The sequence below is a fragment of the Myotis nattereri genome (assembly GCF_964212035.1).
Source record: "Myotis nattereri genome assembly, chromosome: 14".
NCBI classification, from domain to species: domain Eukaryota; kingdom Metazoa; phylum Chordata; class Mammalia; order Chiroptera; family Vespertilionidae; genus Myotis; species Myotis nattereri.
Genome location: NC_138089.1, coordinates 56,259,007 through 56,277,552, shown reverse-complemented (window position 1 = coordinate 56,277,552; position 18,546 = coordinate 56,259,007). Strand labels below are relative to the sequence as shown.

Here is an 18,546-nt window from a genome sequence, read left to right as displayed (position 1 = left end):
CTTTCGGCCAAGAAAGCGGGCCTGTGTGAACAGGCAGCATCCACGCCTGGGAACCTGCACCACCCACCGGCCTCCAGTCCTGCTTCCCAGTCAGACCCCTACCCCTGCATCCAGAGCTAAGTGACATGAAACAGGGGCCTCATTCACCACAGATCCCTGGACCTAGAGCCCCACCTGCCTCAGAGGCCTCTACCTGTCTTTCATCTGAGCTTTTGTCCTCCCAGGCACCCACCACAGCATCTCTGATATCTGGCCCCTCCAGAACCCCTGCCCACAAGGGGAAGGATGAGTCCACAGGGCTCGTCACAGCACCCCCAGTGCTGAGCATGAATGGGAGGGACCCTGGCGGCTACACACCTGGTGCTCACGGAAACCACACCTACAGGGGCCCTGGCCTCCCATGGCACTGCTTTTGGGGCCTCGACCTTAGGAGCCCCAGGACCTCCCCTCTTTCAAGCCCATTCTGCACCCCCTCAAAGACCCAGCCTCCGTGTGGGGTGCACCTCTGCTCTTGCCTCAGCTCCGGACTCTGGGTGTTCCCCAAAGCTCAGCCCACCGTAAGGGAGGGAGATGGGGTCCAGGGCATGATGTCCATGCTGTCTGCAGCTGAGCTGCCTGATTCCTTGCTCTGGTTCAAATCTTTAAATCTAGCCGATAGTCCGGGCAGGCAACATGTAAAGAAGAGACTGGGCCAAGAAACAGTTGTAGACTTTATTCCCCTCACTCTTCTCACTCACCCACCTGCTGTTCCCCACACACCCTGTGGCTGTGGGGTGGCCACAGATGACCAGACATCGGGGGCCCACAGGCCTGGGCACAGCCATGCTGCCACCACTGTGAGGGGCACTGTGGCAGCACATGCCAGAGTCAGAGGCTCAAGCTCTAAGGCCAGTCCCAGATCCCAGAACTATGATCATGGGGCTGGAGGCCCCCCTCTGGCCCAAGACCAGGGAGCCCTGGGGAAGCTGGGGCAGGGACAGGCCCAGGTTCCAGACCTGAGATCTGGCCAACGGGGCTGAGAAGTCCGGATGGACAGACCTTCTCACGGCCGAATCCCAGTGGCGGTGATGAGCTAAGCCCCTCCCCACCACCTACTGCCAGCCCTGGGGTTGGGTAGGAAGCCCCAGCGCCCTCAGTCCAATATCCAGGTGCTTACTTTTGAAATAAAAAGGAAATGGAGAAGCTGGTAAAACAAGAACCCCATCGACACTGGCACTGCTGAGGTTCCATTATTGCTTCAGGCCCCCGAGGTCTGGCTGGAAGGGTGCTCCCACCCAGTGGCCCAAGGGGAAGAGAGCATTTAGCACCAGGGACATGGGGCTCCTGTCCCCACTGGGATGGGGCCTCCGAGGAGAGGACTTGGCTGCACCCACCTATACAGCTCCAAGACCATTGTGACGGGAGCCCAGCCTGCTGTCGGGACCCCTCTCCTGCCCTCAGAGGGAAGATATAAAAGAACAGGGAACCCAAGTCTTAGGACAGGGGTTCACAACCAGCCCCCCAAACCCCCAGTCTCTGGCCTCTGCTTGTCAAAGTCTGGCCTGACAGACCAGGGGCCCCGCCTGGCCAGGCCCCCAGGCTTGCTAAGGCTGCAGTGGGGCTGGCTGGTGACAAGGCCACCAGCCCCTAGGGTAGGGTAGACCCTGGTGTCAGTGACAGGGGGTTGGGGAACCCATGGGGGTCCCGGCCTAAAGCCCATCGTGGGGAGATCAACCTTTTTTTGGAAAATGTGAGCCAGCTCTGAAGAGCTGCCAGGCACTGGGACCAGAGGTTAGACATAGCAAGGGTGGGGGCGTGGGGGGGAGGGTCCCTGAGGACATCACGGAAGCCCAGAGATTAGAGGTACAAGAGAGGGAAAGAGCTACAGTAACGCAGGGCCCTGGGAGGCCCAGCCTTGGGGTGGGAGCCAGACAAGAAGCCTTCCTCTCGGGGAGGGGCCCACGGTCGGTCCGGGAGGACGGCAGGGGCCCCAGAGGGTGAGTCTGTAGGCTCTGGTTTGTACTGCTCCTGCTGCAGCCGCCAAATCAACTGAGCCAGGGCACTGCCTGCTCCACGCCCAGAGAGCGAGCAGGCTGTGCGGCTTGGGTTATAGACCCTCAAATCACTCGGGCTCCTTGGGCCTGCCCACATCTGTACAGAATAAAGTGCTTCATTTATTGATGATTAAAATGTGCCCAACCCCCTGCCCCAGCGCCGTGGGCCTCACAAGGAGGTCAGTGGGGTTCTAACCCCCTCAGCCCTTAGGCTGATGGGGCCCAGTCCCCCCCCACCCCCCTGGGGCTCAGGCCTGCTCCCACTCCAGCCATGCTGGGAAGGCGGTGGTATGGGGGTAGTCGTGGGGGTTTAAGGTGCAAAGAGTATAACAAACAAAACCGTATAAACACAATAGGAAAGAGCTTAACTAGGAAACATGTAGCTTATGGAACCTTCCTCCCCATTTTAAGGGCAGGAATAAAGATGTTAAATGGCAACAAAAAAGGGTGACCTGTTAGTGCTGGCCTCATGCAGGCAAGCATCGGGCACAGGCAGGGACTCCCCTAGGACCCGGGCCTGACCGTGCAGGCTCCTCTCACTAACAATGCCACAGGCACCCGCCACCAATGCAGCGGCCCAGAGGGACAAGGGTGCTGGACGCCAGCCATGGGCAGGTTGTGGCGGGGCCAGGAGAGGATGAGGCCTGGCATTGCCTTCAGGGAGCATGATGGACAGACACACACATCTCCTCTCGCGTGGGAGACAGGGCCGGGACAGCTGGTGAGGGGCGGGTGCTGTGACCAGCAGCTCTGCCCTCTGGCCCCGAAAGCACCTTGAAACCTCGGAACACTTGTCCAGGCCTCCCCCTGGGGGCCACCCATTTGCAGGGGCTCCTTGACTGTAGCCCCTGGGAGCTGGTGCCGGGGGAGCCGACCCATCGCCCACCCCAGGCCTCTCCCCAGCATCTTGAGGCCCAGGGACCTCGGTGCAGCCTGGTGCAGGTCGGGGACCCCTGTGCTTGCTGGCAGGGCGATGGGTGGGGAAAGCAAATGCCGGGGTCCAGCCCCTGCCTGCCCCACTCCACATGGCGCAGAGCTGGGTCTGAAGTCTTCACGCCTCACCAGGCCCCACCCAACACGCTCCTGGGCATTCAGTCTCAAGCCCCTGCCTCGGTGTCCACAGTCCTCAGACTGAGTCCACAACTGCTCCCGGGGGAGGGGGGGCTGGCACCCCAACCCTTTTAGGACAAGGAAGCAAGTTAGGGGACACGGGAGGCAGGGAGGAGCCCGAGGCTGGCCCAGGCTCAACCTGAACAACCCCTCAGCTCAAGCCTCAGCGGAGTGACCAGTCACACCTGCGCTCCAGGCCGCCCCTTCCCCTGTCCCCGCTGCCTCCAACGCCCCCCTCACCTGGAGGGGGTACTGCAAAGCGTTTCCTCTCTTTTTCCTTCACTTCCAAAAAAGGGGAAAGGCTTCAAGGAGTCCCTGAAAGGGGGCACTTGGGAGTGAGGTGTCCTCCACCAGCTCTGGGGGGCAGCCAGCCTGCAGCCTGGCCGGGCTGGTGTGTCGCTCCCACTGGCCCCGGGCTCCAGGTCCTGCGTGTGCAGGTCAGGGCTGGTTGTTGGCGCTCATCCTCCCGCCGCTGCTGTTGGCCGAGGTGGGGAAGAGCGGAGGCGGGGCCGGCAGGTGGGGCGGCGGGGGCAGGGTGGGGGGCAGCCCCGGGAGCAGGGGCGGGGCGGGAGCCTGAGGCTGGGCGGGGGGCAGGCCCGGCGCCGAGGGGGGCCCGTCGCCGGCCAGCGGGTGGCTGACGCGGAAGCACTTCTCCTTGTGGGCCTTGAGCATGTTGGAGAAGCGGAAGCGCTGGCCGCACACGTCGCAGGGGTAGGGCTTCTCGCCCGTGTGGGTGCGCCGGTGCCGCTTCATGTTGGGCCGGCTGGTGAAGCTCTTGCCGCAGATCTCGCAGATGTACGGCTTCTCCCCTGGGGGACGGCAGCGGGCAGCGGGGAGTCACCGGAGGGTGCTCCACCCCGGCCGGGGCCAGCCTCCCGGCCTCCATGGGTCCACAGCGCGGCTCGGCCCTGGCGGGCTCGGATCCCCCACCCCCAGCCGCTCTGTCCCAGCCGCACCCAACCTGGGAGGCGGGGAGGATGGCCCCCAGCCTCAGGGGCGTAAGAAGTCCCAGGGTGAGGAGGGGCGGGGCCATCGCGGGCATCCTGGGCAGGGCTGAGAAGGGGGGCCCTGCCTGGTAAGGAACCCCCGCTCCGGGCAGCAGGGCGGCCGTACCTGTGTGGGTCTTCATGTGCTCGTCGAAGTACTGCTTCATGTTGAAGTCCTTGCCGCACCACTGGCACATGAACTGCTTGTGGCCGATGTGGATGCTCATGTGGGAGCGCAGCTGGTACTTGTACTGGAAGCGCTCGTTGCAGTTCTGTGGGTGGGTGGGTGGGTGGGGTGAGGCCAGGGGCAGAGCGGGGAGCAGCCTTCAGGGAGGGAGGCACTGGCCCTGCCTCCTGGGGCGGAGCAGAGTCGGGGCAGAGGTGAGAAGCCAGGGGGTCCAGGGCACAGGTGGGAATGGGGCCAGGAAGTGGGAAAAGGCCACAGAGTGGAGGCGGGCCTCAAGGTGAAAGCCCTCCCCGCCCCCACCCTTCTTTGTTAGGCCCCTCCTCCCCCCACCTGCAGCGCCATCTCCCCAGAAAGCCTACACCCGCCTCCCCGTTCCAGCCCAGGCAGACTCCCCGCCCTGGCTGTGGGGTTGGGGTTAGGGGTGGAATGGCAGAGTGCGGTGGTGGGGGCAGCCGGCGGGTGGCCAGGAAAGGATGGAGTGGGAAGCAAGGGCCACAGACATCAGAGGGAGGGCCCCTCTCTTTCAGAACCCTGTACCCCTGGCCTTTAGACAGCTGCTGTCCCTGCCCCCTGCCCTGCCCTGGGGCCCCGGGGCGGGCGGGGGGAGCAGGGAGCTCACCTCACAGCGGAAGGGCTTCTCCCCCGAGTGCTGCAGCGAGTGCACCTTGAGGGACATGCTCCGTTTGAAGGACTTCCCGCAGGTCTCGCAGGTGAACGGCATGTCCTTGGTGTGAGCTACGGGGCGTGCACAGGGCGGTCACAGCTCTGGGGGACCCCGCCTGCCCTGGGGCCTGCCCCACAGGCTCTGTCCCAGGACAGGGGGCGGCCCCCAGACAGGCCCCCTTCCCCGTGGGCTCCTCCTCCATCTGCTCTGAAGGCTGGTCCGACAGTGTGGAAGGAAACCCTCGTGGTTCTTTAGCTTCAGAAATAGCCAAGGCCGCCTCACCCTCCAAAATTTCGGATGGAAGGGTCCTAACAGGACTGGCCCGGCCGGGCTCCCTGCACGGCCTCGGTGAGCCTCGGTGTCTCCCCCTACAAAAGGCGGCTAGGGGTGGCACTGTGCTCACCCGTGGGGGCTTTCCAGGGGATGACACCTCTAAAAGTTAGCGGCACTCCCCCCAGAACCCATGGATAGATGAAGCAGATCTTGGAGGAAGTAACTGGAGGCAGGGAGGACCCCCGCAGAGCTCAGGGCTGGTGAACCTGAGCCCAGGAAGGGCCACCAATCCTGTTTCACCCCAGCATCTCCTGGCTGAGACCTAGGCCCAGGGTCCCAGGTCCCAGGCAGTTCATGCAGGAGGCCCCAGCACCGTCTGGTGGAGAAAGGGGGTAAGGCCCACCTTGGCCACCATTCCCTTAGCCCCGTGGTCGGCAAACTGCGGCTCGCGAGCCACACGCGGCTTTTTGGCCCCTTGAGTGTGGCTCTTCCTAGCCTTAGGAGTACCCTAATTAAATTAATAACAATGTACCTACCTATATAGTTTAAGTTTAAAAAATTTGGCTCAAAAGAAATTTCAATCGTTGTACTGTTGATATTTGGCTCTGTTGACTAATGAGTTTGCTGACCACTGCCTTAGCCCAAGTCTATGAGCAAGCTAGGAAGGGAGGGCCAGCCATGCCCAAGGCAGAGGGGAGGCCCCACACACACTTGGGGAGCCTCCTCACTGTGTCCAGGCGTGACCCGGGGGAAGGGTTGCATTCAGAAGAGCCTGAAGCCCTGTGAGGACCCGAAGGTAAGAAAGAATCAGAGGCACAGCTGTCCTCAAACTGAGGCAGGGCCTGTGCAGATGGATTCTGGTCCCCGTCTGCCATCTCGTCCAGGAGTCCTTGTGTAGCGTGCGACCTGCCCAGGCCACACCTGGCACTGCAACCAGCTACCCCAGGCCTCCCCGCCAGAGGGGCCCTCTCACCCCTCCACACTGCCCTTGGATGTGGAGTCCTTCCTAGCACACCCACCAGCTGGCCAGCTCTGCCCTCAGGCGCCTCCCGCAGGGCTAGACTCACCCACCATGTGCTTGCGCACATGGGCCATGGTGTAGAACTTCTTCTCGCAGATCTCACACGAGAACTTCTTCTCCGCGTAGCCGTGCACAATCTTGTTATGCTCGTGGAGGGACCACAGCTTCTTAAAAGCTTTGCCGCATGTCACACACTGTGGGGCGAGAGGACTTTAGGCCCTGAGTTCTGAGTCGAGTCAGGACTGTGTGACAAAGGACGAGTCGCTGCCCCTCTCTGGGCCTTTTTTTCACCTGAATTGTGCTGGAGAGAGAGCCCTTGAGACCAAGGACCCGTGAGATCTAATATCCTGGGACGTGGGGGTAGGAGCTCCCTAAACACCCACCCACCACCCAGGACAGCAGCCTGGTCCCCTCTTCATCCTTGAACTTAACTAGAACTTCTCCCAGGAGGCCCCTCTTCTGTGCTCATCCTCCCACTGCGGTTGGAGGGGAGACACCTGGCTGGCTGAAGGGCCACAGAGGGTGTGGAGAAGCCCCTCTGAGATAACAGGTCCGGACAGAGTTGGGCCATTATCTCTGCAGCCTCCTCCCCTGCCGGGACCCATGCCCTGATACCATGGAGATCACCAAGGAGATAGGTCTCAAAGGGTTGCTGTGGGAAAAGGGGGGGGGGGGGCGCAGGCAGCGCTGCAGAAGGTACCAGCTCCCATGGGCAGGGCAGGGTGGTGGGAAACTTGAGGTCCTCCTCTTCCCCTGAACCCTCCTCCTGCCTATCCCTGCAGGACACCCCCAGAGGCCTGGAGGCGAGGCCAGGGCTCGAGCGGAAATTGGGTCAGGGTGGTCAGGCTGCCCGGGTCGGAAGGAGCACAAGTATCCTTCCCCTTCGGAGGGAGGCTCAAGTGTGTGGCAGGGGGAGAGCCAAAGAGCAGCCCAGCAGGCAGGCGAGTGGGAACAGGTACTGGAAGGTGGAGCAGGAGACCAGGTAACCCCCAGGTAACACTTTCTCCACAGGGCACTGCAATTAGCAATTAGTTCAGGCAATTAGCACCTGCCTACCTGCGGCCTCACCTCACCACCGCTCAGCCACAAAAGCCAGGCTGGCGTCGACTTGGGCTGGCCCCACGCCTGGCAGCCAGACCCGTTGCCACTTGGCCCAGCAGCCTCTGCTCTTCCCAAATTTCTCATCCAGTCCCTCTTCCCCAGGCCCAGGCCAGCTGGCATCTCCAAAGAGCTGAATGCAGGGACTCCTTCCTGCCCAGCTGCCCCTTACTCGCCCTTTGTGGCGAGTGGAAAATGGCACCCCGCTCTGGGTAAATACTTCCTCCCTTCATCTATGCTTTTGTGCACTGCCCATCTGTAAGGCTATACACAGTGGCCCCGCTGGCCGTAGGGTAGCCCTAAGGATTTGCTAAAACACTGACTCATCCCTCCTCACAGCTGGCTGTCCCCAGTCTCATGTGCTCAGGCAACTCTCTCCTCTCATCCTCCCAACTGCGTTCCCTGGGCCCTCTGGCCGAGGGCACTGCTTGTTCTAGTCTTATCTGCACATCTTCCCAAGTGTCAAAGCCCAGAGCTCTCCGGCTCCTCGCAAAAGCTCTCCTTGACATTCTCGCCAACCTGGGCCCCCCCCTCTTGGTTCACCCTGGGCCCCAGCTGGGCCCGCTGTCCAGGGGGCTGAGTCTGGTCTCCCCAGACTGTGTGGGCCATGCAGGCAGCAGGACCCAGGATGTCCAGGGCCCAGCTCTGGCCTGGCCCCGCCTGGCTGGCTGCGGCCTCAGCTGGCCTTCGGCCCTGTCCCGCCCCGTCCACCCATGAGGCGGCCTGAGACCCACCTGGATGTTGCGCTCGCAGTCCGTCTGCCGGTGCAGCAGCAGCTCGCTCTCCAGCAGGAAGCGCTTGCCACACTGGTCGCAGATCTGCATGCGGCTGTGGGTCACATTCATGTGTTTCTCCAGGTACCAGCGGTTGTTGAACACGCGCGGGCACTTCTGGCACGGGTGGTGCTGTTTCTCCTCCAGCTTCACCTTGGCCCCCAGCCCATCAGTGGCCTGTGAACCTCGTGCTGGCGCCGGGGCCGCTCCGGGGGGCTGCTTGGGCCTCTTGCCACCCTGCCTGGCCTCCTCGGGCTCCGGGGGTGCCCGGCGCTGGGCATTCTCCCGGGACCGCGTGGCCATGCGACTGTGGGGAAGGGGCTCTGCCCGGCTGCCCCTGCGCCCCGCTGGCCCCTGTCTGACCCCCACCTCCTCTTCCTCCTCTCCCTCCTCCTCCTCCGAGCTGTCCTGATCCTGCTCACTCTGTCCTTCCTCTTCCTCCTCCTCGTCCTCCTCCTGTTCACTGTGCCCTTCCTCCTCCTCCTCCTCCTCTTCCTCCTCCTCCTCTCCCTGACTACCACCTTCCTCCTCCTCCTCCTCCCCTCCACTGCCACCGCCCTCCTCCCCTACTTCCTCCTCTTCCTCATTGTCCTCCTCCTCTTCCTCCTCCTCCTCGTGTCTTTGCAGCCCGTCCTCCCGGCCCAGCACCATGGTGGCCGGGCCTGTGGCAGCACCCGGCTTCCCCTCGGGCGTCGTGGACACGTGCAGTGTCTGGTTGTTGAGGTTCACCTCCACGATGATCTGGGACTGCTCCTGGTGGCTGTAGGTGCCGGATCCCCCAAGCTCTTCCTCCAACTCCTCCCCGCTCTCCAGCTTGCACAGGCTGGCCGGGGGCCCGCCAGCCTCCTCCACGCTGCTCTCCTTCTCCTCCTTGAAGAAGGGCTGGGCTGGCCCAAGGGTGGCAGGCACGGTGCCACCCGCAGTCCCTGCCCCGTCCTCCACGCGCACAGAGTAGGGGTCAGGGCCCTCTCGGGCGTAGATCTTGGGCAGGCCCGGGGTATCGGCCTCCTGCTTGATGTCACAGTAGTAGGGTGGCGGGGCTGGGGTGCAGCTGGCAGCTGGCTGGGCCAGGGCCACAGCGCTGGGGCCCGGGGGGCCGAGGGAGCGGGCGTCCAGCAGCTCCTGGCAGGACGCGGCGATGTCCGCCATCTGCAGCAACGAGGCAGCGCTGAGCACCTCGTGGACGTTGGCCGCGTTGACCAGCAGCTTGGACGTGTAGATGAAGTTGAGGATCTGCTGCAGGCCGCCGGGCGCCAGCGCCTCCAGGGACAGCTCCACACGCTGCAGCTGCTTGTTCTGGGTGAAGAGCGAGTGAAAGAACTGGCTGTAGGCGGCCAGCACGCCCTTGTGCGCCGGGAAGACACTGCACTGGGGCACCAGCACCAGGTCCACGTCGCAGAGGTCGGGCTGGAAGAGGCGCTGCTCGTTCAGACGGCCCATCAAGCAGGCGAAGTGCAGGGCCACGTCCTCCACCAGCGAGAACTCGGCCGCCGGTGAGTCGGTTGTCTTCTCAACCAGCAACTGCGGGGCAGAGGGCAGGGGGCAGAGGGCAGAGGGCAGAGGTCAGGTCAAGGCCAGCAGAGCCCCTGCACTGCCCACGCCCACCGTCCAGGAGGCAGCCCACCCTTCACTCCTGGCTCCACGTTACACAAAAGGAGCCAAAGCTCCAGCAGGAGGAGGAGGAAGAACCAGGATTCAAGCTCGAGTCAAGTCAGCTGCCCTCAGAGCTCCATTTCTGATCATGACTTTCGGAGGCCAAAGATCAGTTCACTTTTCTGGGCCTCCAGCTCTCCTGTTGTGAAACAGGAAGTCATTGGGGAAAGAGAGAGGAAGTGGGGGACTCAGTGTCCAGGTGTGCCAGAGGCCTAGGTTTCCCGGGATGCGGGACTCTCAGTGCTAAAAGCAGAGCCATCGGGGGCACACGGGACTGGGTGGTCACCCCAGCCAGGACATGGGCATTTCCTGAGCTCCAGGGATTCGCTCCCCCTCAAGTCACTTGCACAAATAAAACCAAGCCCGTCCAACTACAGACACCTCGCGAACAGAAGTCAGGCTTACTCGCTCACTGCCCAGCCTCTGGCTACTGCACCCCTCACCTTACCAACAGTGGGCGCTGCAACAGCGGCCGGCGTGGCTCAGTGGTTGAGCATCTACCTATGAACCAGGAGGTCACGGTTCGATTCCTGGTCAGGGCACATGCCCGGGTTGCGGGCTTGATACCCAGTGTGGGGCGTGCAGGAGGCAGCTGATCAATCATCCTCTCTCATCATTGATGTTTCTATCTCTCTCTCCCTCTCCCTTTCTCTCTGATATCTATATCTATATCTCTATCTCTATCTCTATCTATATCTATCTATCTATCTCTATATCTATGTCAACCTTCTGTGAAGAAATCCATGCCCAGGGCCTGTGACTTCTCCCTACCCGCTCCTGCTGCCCTGCGAGAGGCAGCTAGTGAGGTTGGGCACACAGGCTTAATCTTCCCTGGCTCCACCACAGTGGCTCCCCGGAAGGTGGGCGGCACAGACAAGCAGGCTTCCCAGTCCCTTGTATGGGTCCAGCACACAGCGGATGCTCAATTAGTATCTGCTGACTGCCTACCTGGCTGCACCAACCCCAAAGGTTCTAGGTTCTGACCCTCCTTGGATCCTGTCCAGCCCGGTCAGAGCATCCGATATTTGAGGACCTTGGCCCACAGCCACAAAGCCATCAGCTCCCCTCCCCCAAGCACCTCTGCAGAGGCCCTAGGATGAAACCTGGGTCCCATCCATGCATAGCCCTCTCTGCCCCCCACCCCCACCCCAATGCCCATCCTTCCACTGCTCAGGCAGCAGTAGGTGGGCACACACTGGGCAGGGAGGTATGTGGGGGGGTATCTGTTCTCAACTTCTCAGTCACCTGAATGAGAATCTGCCCTGGGCTTCAGAATGGGCCTCAAGTTGCCACCAGGGACAACCTACTCCCAGACCTGGCCTGGGCCCCACCCTCCACACCCAGCAGCCCAGGGCAGCACCCACCCCACACTCACTCAGATCCCACTCTGGCCAGGCCTTGGCCATGAACAGCATCTTCCTCGAGTTCTCCCCATGCGTCCTGCCCCCCAGCCAAGAAGCCACCCATTTGCCCCTCTGTCTCAGGGCTGCTAGCCTGTCCAGGCCTGGCCCATCTAACTGGGATATGGTGCCAAGCACCTCCCATTTCCCTCCCCTGACTCAGTCTAACTCATCTTCTGGGACCAACTCCTGGTGCACAGATGGGGAGACTGAGGCTCAGAATGAGAGTCCCAGGTGAGCAGTAGCAGAGCCCTTGGCCTCCCAATTTTCTAAGGCCACCCTTCCCCGCTGGGCTGGACACTACTCCATGTTGATGGAGTTCTTGACCTTTAATGACTTAAAAAGCAGGAAGCGGTGTCCAGGGACTCTGTCACCCAGGAGACCAGCTGTGCTTCCTCAGATGCCCCCTGCACCCCACCTCCTCCCCAGAGCTGCTGCCACCTGTAGGTGAGGGGTCAGGGTGCAACTTAGGGGCTCCTTAGGGCCTCCGGTAGCCAGATAGTGGCAGAGAAAGTGGTTTGGAAAAGGGCTGGCCAAAGCCTGGCCTGTTGGGGGGAGCCCACCCAAGGCCACTGGGCCCCCATCCACCCACTCCCCCTTCACAGAATGCCCTCCAGTGCCTGCTTTCCATGGGGAAAGGGCAGTGCCCAACCTTCCTGTGTGCAGGTCTGGACCCAGGTCCCAGGCAAGGCCTGGCCAGGGCCCCGTGGCTTCAGCAGAGGAGGAGGGGTTAGCCTGAAGGGTAGTGCTGCCCCAAAGACTCCATTCACAAGGGAGTACCCCGGCTCAGCCAGCACCTCCTGGTCTCTGAGGACTGAGCACTGTGACTGGACTCCTTTGAGAAGGCACACAGACGCTGCCTGAGTCCATCACTGGCAGCCCTTCAGCAGGCACAGCTGCCCCCTAGCCTGGCTCCTTCCACCCGGGCCCACCAGCTGTGCCCGCCTCCCCAGCCAGATGTGCCCGCTCCCTGAAGCTGCAGATGCCCCTCCCCATCTGGCTGTGCCAGCTGCAGCCACACACCCCACCCCAAGCCCAGGCCAGCCAGGCTGAGATGCCGGAGGAGGGGGGTGGTCAGGAGGGGTTTCATGCCCTCCAACTCCCGCCCCCAAGTCAGGCTGGGGGAAACCAGGTGCCAGGGATACCTGTCCAGGTGCTCACCCAGGTCGCAGCTTCTGCGCCTGAAGGATACCCTGCCTCGTGGCCGGGAAGCCACTGGCTCCCTCACCTGCCCCAGCACCTCCCAGGATGAAACCTGGGCTCCATCTCCACCCCCACCCCCACCCCCACCCCCAGGAGATCCTTCCAGGGCAGGCAGCAGTGGGTGGGCCCAGTCTGAGCAAGGGGCACAGGCTCGTGACTTCCAGGCTCCTCCTTTGGGGGAGGAGGGGTGTCTATTCCAATCTCCTCTGAGCGTATGCCTCTCTCCTTCCCGGGGAAACAGGCCCAGAGAGGGCGGGGGACCAGCCCAAGGTCACACAGTAGTTTGGCCTGGAGCCGCGGGAGACCCCCCGACACACCCCGCGGGGCCCGGGCACCCTGAATCCCGAGGCGGGGCGGTTCGGATGCCCACGTGTCCCAAGGCCCAGGCGGGAATCCGACCTCCCCCTCCCCCCCTCCCCCAGTCCGAGGGCGGCGCCGTCCGGGCTGAGGGCAGCGCCCCCTTCCGCCAGTGCCCAGCAAGACCTCATCCTCTCGCGCCCCGGCCCCCACCCCAGGAATTTAACCCCCTTCCCGCCGAGGCCCGCACCGGAGCGCCGCATTCCAGGCGGAGACCCAGGAAAAGGGGTTCTGGGATCCGGAAAGGTCCCTCCGAACCCTGCACCCCGAGCCGGCGGGCCGTGCGCTCGGGAGGGCGGAGGGGGGCAGGTGGGCGGATAAGCGGGGGGACAGGCAGGGCCTGGCGTACCATGGTGCCGTGGCGCTGGGGGCTCACAGGGCCCCGCGGGATCGCGCTGCCCCCGGCGGCCGGGCCGGGGCCGCTCCATGAAGCGCCGCGCTGGGGGCCGCCCCCGCGCAGGGCCCCGCGACCATGGCCCCCGGGGGCGCGGCCGGGCGGGCGGAGGCGCAGGGCCGCGGCGAGTCCAGCCGCCGAGCAGCTGCGGCCCCAGAGCCTCGGGCGCGGCGGGCGGGGGGCGCGGGGCGCCGATTGGAGCCCGCGCGTCAGCTGGGGCCGCCGTCTGGACGCTTAAAGGGCCAGGCCGCCCTGCGTGCCGGCTGCGGGCGCGGACACGCGTGGAGTGCGCCCTCCCGGCGCTGCCCGCTCGGCCTCGGGCCTCCGGGGCCCGCCGCCAGGCCCCGCGCCTCGCATGCCAGCGGATGGACCCCGGCCTCACGCTCCCACGCTGAGCCCCCTTGCCGCCGCCGCCGCCGCCGGGAAGTTCGTCCGGGAGTCTAACCTCCGTGCCCTCCAGCTGCGCCACGGAGGCGGAGTCGGAGCGGGAGGCGGCCCCGAGATGGAGAGGCTGGCGCGCCCGCCCCCCAACCAGCTGCAGAAAAGCTTCCACCTGCTCCCCAGGGCGATCCCACGCTGAGGAGCGGAACCCGCACCCTGGCCGCTCACCGCCCCCACCCTCTGGCCTGGGCTGCTCTGATTCGAGGGTGAGTCTGGGATCTCCAACTCGCGGGGCCCGCACCCCTCCCGCAGGGCAGCCCAGGGCTCCTTTTGCTCTCTGCTTGCAGGACTGGGTGCCGGTGGCCCCATACCTACCGGTGGTCGCTGCACAGCCCCGCCTAGGGCAGGAGATAACAACACCCGGACCACCGCTGGAGGAGCGATCCAAGCCTCTCAGGTGACTGGCCCCGGACCAGGAGGAGAGACAAGGGGGTGGGTCTGGAGGCCCAGGCCCACGGTGCCCCCAGCCCTGCGGCCTCCTCGCTCAGTCTCTGCTGGGGAGAGGCAGCCAGGCCTGCGGAATGCTGCTCTGGCATGGACACCAGTGGGGGCAGGGGGCTGGCTGTGCTGGCAGGAAGCGACAGAGGAAGGCTGCCAGGCCGAGCAGGCAGCCGAGTGAGGACCACAGGGCTCTGGGCTTGGCAGGGCCACCATTGTGGAGAGGGGGCCTCTGTGGGTCTCTCATGTGGCCACGTCATCATTCAGATGCACCACCCCACCGCACCCCAAGTTGACGGCAGCCCCACATTTGGTCCCCTCCCAGTGCCCCCTCCTGACAGTCCCACTCAATCCCCCTGCCCCTCCCACACACATGCACCTGTGCTTACACACCATCCCATGCCCAGCTGCAGCAGTATCCCCCGCGTATGCCGTCTTACTCATGGGTGGCCAGGGACTCTAGGGCCTGTGCAGAGTGACTTGGTTCTGGATGCCAGGGGAAAATGGAGCAGAGGCCAGATCCCAGGCAGACACCATCCTGCAGTCCGATGGTTGGTCCTTCAAGATTGTATGGGCCTCCCCTAAGACCAAAATGGGAAGGTCCTTGAGTAGGGCATCTCAAAGCCACAGAGAAAGCACCTCAGGGGCAAAGATGGGGTGACCAAAAGATGCCAAGAGAAAGGGGGGGAATGCACACAGCCGGATGGAGGGGTGGGAGAGACCCTGGTGGAAAAAGAGATGGGAAGAGAGGAAGGGGCATGGATGGGGACACGCCTCCAGAGGCAGCCACTGCAGACATTTTGCACTTCGGTAGCCCTGGTAGGTGCATAACAACTGGCTCAGCTCCCAGAGGTCTTGGGCGAAGGCCAGGCCACAGCAGCTTACATGCCACACCAGCCCACCACACAGGGCTGCCCCTGCCTCTCCATCCCCGCCCACTTCTCATCTGACTCAGTGGATCCTGGCCCCATCCTGGGAGGTGGCAAGGAATCCTGTAGCCTCTGGTTAGATAAGGACAGCCAGGCCCCAGCATCAGGAGCCGGGAAAGGAGGCCGGGCAAGGTGGCCTCCCCCACGGCTGGGAGGAGCCTGGCAGAGAGGACTTCAGGGACACTCCTCGGCCCACTTCCCAGTCATGGCTTGGCAGGCCAGCATGACCAAGGTAGGGCTGCTGGCCCCCTTGGGATTGGCCTATGTTGCAGCAGTCAAGCCAAAGGAGGGGCTAGAGGTGGGAGGAGGAGGAGGGGTGTAAAGGGGGGGGGTGTCAGTCTCCACGAAGACCCTAGCAGTTCCCCTTGCTTCCATGGCCTCCAACCTATCTGGGGGAGCCCCAGGCAGAGCCTGAGCTCTATGAGAGACTGTTGGCACTTGGGTCACAAGAGAACTGGAAGGAAGGGGCTGTTTGAGGAGCTTCGCCTGGGCTCAAGTGGAGCTGCTCAGAGCTGAGGCCAGCATGCTGAGGGAGTGCACATCAGCTGGAGCAGAGGGAGGGGAAGGGCGCTCCAGGCAGAAGGAGCATCTGCAAGGGCCAGGAGACAGGCCGTTTGATGCCATGGAGTCCAAATTCTTGTCTGGTGCGAGTGCTCAGCCAGATGGAGACAGCAGTGTTGCCCTCTGCGCCTTGGCAAGGGCCATGCCATGGGAGCTTCACTCCAGGCTTGGTCAAGGCAGGCTTTCTGGAGAGGGTCGGAGGGACTGGGTTCGTGGGGAGGGGATCCTGGGCCAGGATGGCATGCCCCAGCGGGAAGCCAGGAACTGGTGGGGACGAGGGCAGAGCTTGAGAAGCCTCAGGCACTTGAGGCTGGGTGCTGGCGAGGCCAGCAGCTGTGCCCCTGCCTCTTGAGATCATCAGCTCACGGTTTTTTCACAACTTCCCTTAGCACCCAGCCCCAAGCTTCTCTCTCATGTTAGGGAGGAAGAACAGACCCAAACAAGCAGCCCCCAGGCTCAGAGATGCCAGACTCACCCCTACCTAACTAAACCTGGAAAGACCAGGATGGTGTGTGTGTGTGTGTGTGTGCAGGCTCAGCCTCCCTGGACCGTGGAGTTGTGAAGCTGCTGTAGCTGAGATGGGGGAGGAGGGAGGCGGAGTGGCTATTTGGGCTGGCACTTCAGTCCCAGGTCATCCAGGGCCTCCTGCAGCTAAAATCTACCACGAGGCCAGATTCCCCAAGCAAAGGTCTCACGGGCCTCAATGCCTCTGGCTGAATTTGCTTTTATGTTGAAGATATAAAGGACCCCTCTGAGCAACCATTCTGTGGCACAGTCCTTAAGGGTTCTGGCCCAGAGCCAGACTGCCTGGGTTCAAGTTCTGCCTCTTCCTAAAGTGGGGTAACTAGATCAATTGCTTGGCTTTTATAATTCAGCTCCTCCCTCCTGGAACGGGTGAGGATTAAATGCTTAGAACCAAGCACGCAGCCACGTAGTTCAGGGAAGCTGGCCCATGGGCTTGCCTCCAGGAGGGTAGGAGGTCCACAGGTTCACGTGGAGGGCCAGGCTCAATCATTAATGAGAGGCCTGGGGTCCCTTGACCCATCAGGGTGGGAGAGGATCCTGGATGCAGCTAGGGAGGCCTGGAATGCCAAGGCCATGACGTCTGTGCTGCTGAGGGAATGCAACCTGCTGGTTTGAATTAGGTCCCCACCCTCCAGCAGATGTATCCTATTAATGCCAAACTCAGTGGAGGCAGAACATAAGCCACACCCCTCCAATCCCACACCCAGAGATCTATGCACCCCCACCCTGCAGGGCCCTGGGTCAGCTGGGATTTCCCTGCCACCCCACCACTCCACTGAAAGCTATTGGATTTGATTCACACGGAGACGGACCAGGGAGCGTTGCCTCTTTCTACTGAAACCTTTGAAAACAGACCACCCCAGCCCCCTGCCCCTTCGTGCAGCTGCTTGCCTCCTCTGTCCTGGGGCAAGCAGGTTCTGTCACTCAGGGCACTCGGCTCCTGGGGCTCCTGTGCAGCAGCCTCTACAGCAGCGGTTCTCAACCTGTGGGTCGCGACCTCTTTGGGGGTCGAACGACCCTTTCACAGAGGTTGCCTAAGATCATCGGAAAACACATATATAATTACATATTGTTTTTGTGATGAATCACTATGCTTTAATTATGTTCAATTTGTAACAATGAAAATACATCCTGCATATCAGATATTTACATGACGATTCCTAACAGTAGCAAAGTTACAGTTATGAAGTAGCAACGAAAATAATTTTATGCTTGGGGGTCACCACAACATGAGGAACTGTATTAAAGGGTCGCGGCATTAGGAAGGTTGAGAACCACTGCTCTGCAGCATCAAAGAGCTCCCTCCCCAGCTCCTTCCATCACGTTCCTCAGGGGACTCCGGCTCTGCCTTCACTACAGGCAGCAGCAGAGTAGATGCCCTCTCCCAGGCCGCTCACCTGGTCGCAGAGACTAACGCGCAGGCCTCTCACTCCACACGGACTGGAGCCTCCTTTCCCTTCCACAGTGACGTCTGGCCATTGTTCATGGTCGCCTGAGAGGGGCATTTCCTTGGATTATCTTACCTCCTGTCAAAACCCAGCTGATTCAGAACAGTCAAGACCAAAGCCCTTGACATTTCCCCCAAGACTGCCCAGCTGGTGAAGGTGGTCACTTCAGAAGGGGGATGAAGACACCAGGCTCAGCACCAAATGAGACCCCGCAGGAGCCTCACTTGGGGATTTCCCACAGCGACTTGCACATTTCCTTTACATTCTAAAGCAACACATCCAGGCTGGACTATTGTCAGGAACTGCCTGACTTGGGGGTCCTCCTTTACTGAATTTTGAAAATGGAATCTCTACAAGCCTTACTGTGAGGTTATGTTGTATTCACTAAGCAAATACAAATTCTGGAGTGCCGAGGAGGCAAAAGTTAATTGTACTTGCCCTGCGAATCCCCCTGTGGCTGCTATAAATACCCCGCGTTTCCTCCAGGAGAGCGTGCCATGTGCCTGCTGGTGAACCACAGGAGGGAGGGAGGTGTGGAGGCTGGATAGGTGGGTTAGCAGCACCGTGTAGATGGAACGGTCACATTCCTTCCTCAGCAAAGACATCTGCGTGCAGGTCACAGCTGGGTGACAGCAGCACAGCCTGGAGGAGCTCGGAGTCAGCAGGGAAGGGGACGTCTCTGCCTGCAGCTCTCGGGCTGCGCCTCCTGCCCCATCACTAAAGCTCAGCTATAAGATGAAGGCGCCTCGGAGCTGGGTCAGCAAAGACGCGAGCTTTCCTGTTCCACTTCAGAAAGACTAGCTGAAGTGTGGGGAGTAAAGAAAGATGAAACAGACTCCGCCTTAGACTAAGTAGATATTTTAATTTCTACAAGGTCCCCCTTTCAAGTCTTGGGGAATTTAAATGAAGTGTATACAAATTACACATTGCTGATATGTACAAAAGTATTTTCTAGTTTTTAAACAATACCAGCCATATCATGTTTCATTTGCAGTAAACAGGACATTACAAAAACAGTCCAACAATGCATTTTCTATTAAGCACAATACACA

The 18,546-nt window shown here is 61.8% G+C and overlaps 1 protein-coding gene and 1 long non-coding RNA gene across 2 annotated transcripts; one reads left to right on the top strand and one right to left on the bottom strand.

The window, feature by feature from the left end:
* Positions 1–697: 697 nt before the first annotated feature.
* ZBTB47 (zinc finger and BTB domain containing 47) lies at positions 698–9,585 on the bottom strand (the record flags this gene model as incomplete). The annotated part of the gene is made up of 5 exons (XM_081106082.1): positions 698–3,952; positions 4,257–4,401; positions 4,936–5,051; positions 6,321–6,468; positions 8,107–9,585. 5 exons carry the CDS (start codon positions 9,583–9,585, stop codon positions 3,582–3,584), a joined length of 2,259 nt encoding a protein of 752 aa, XP_080962208.1. The 3' UTR covers positions 698–3,581.
* Positions 9,586–13,413: 3,828 nt separating this feature from the next.
* LOC308529768 lies at positions 13,414–17,978 on the top strand. Its single transcript, XR_013996789.1, has 3 exons — positions 13,414–13,799; positions 13,881–13,990; positions 17,512–17,978. It is a non-coding gene; the product is annotated as an uncharacterized lncRNA (long non-coding RNA).
* The last annotated feature ends 568 nt before the right edge of the window (positions 17,979–18,546 follow it).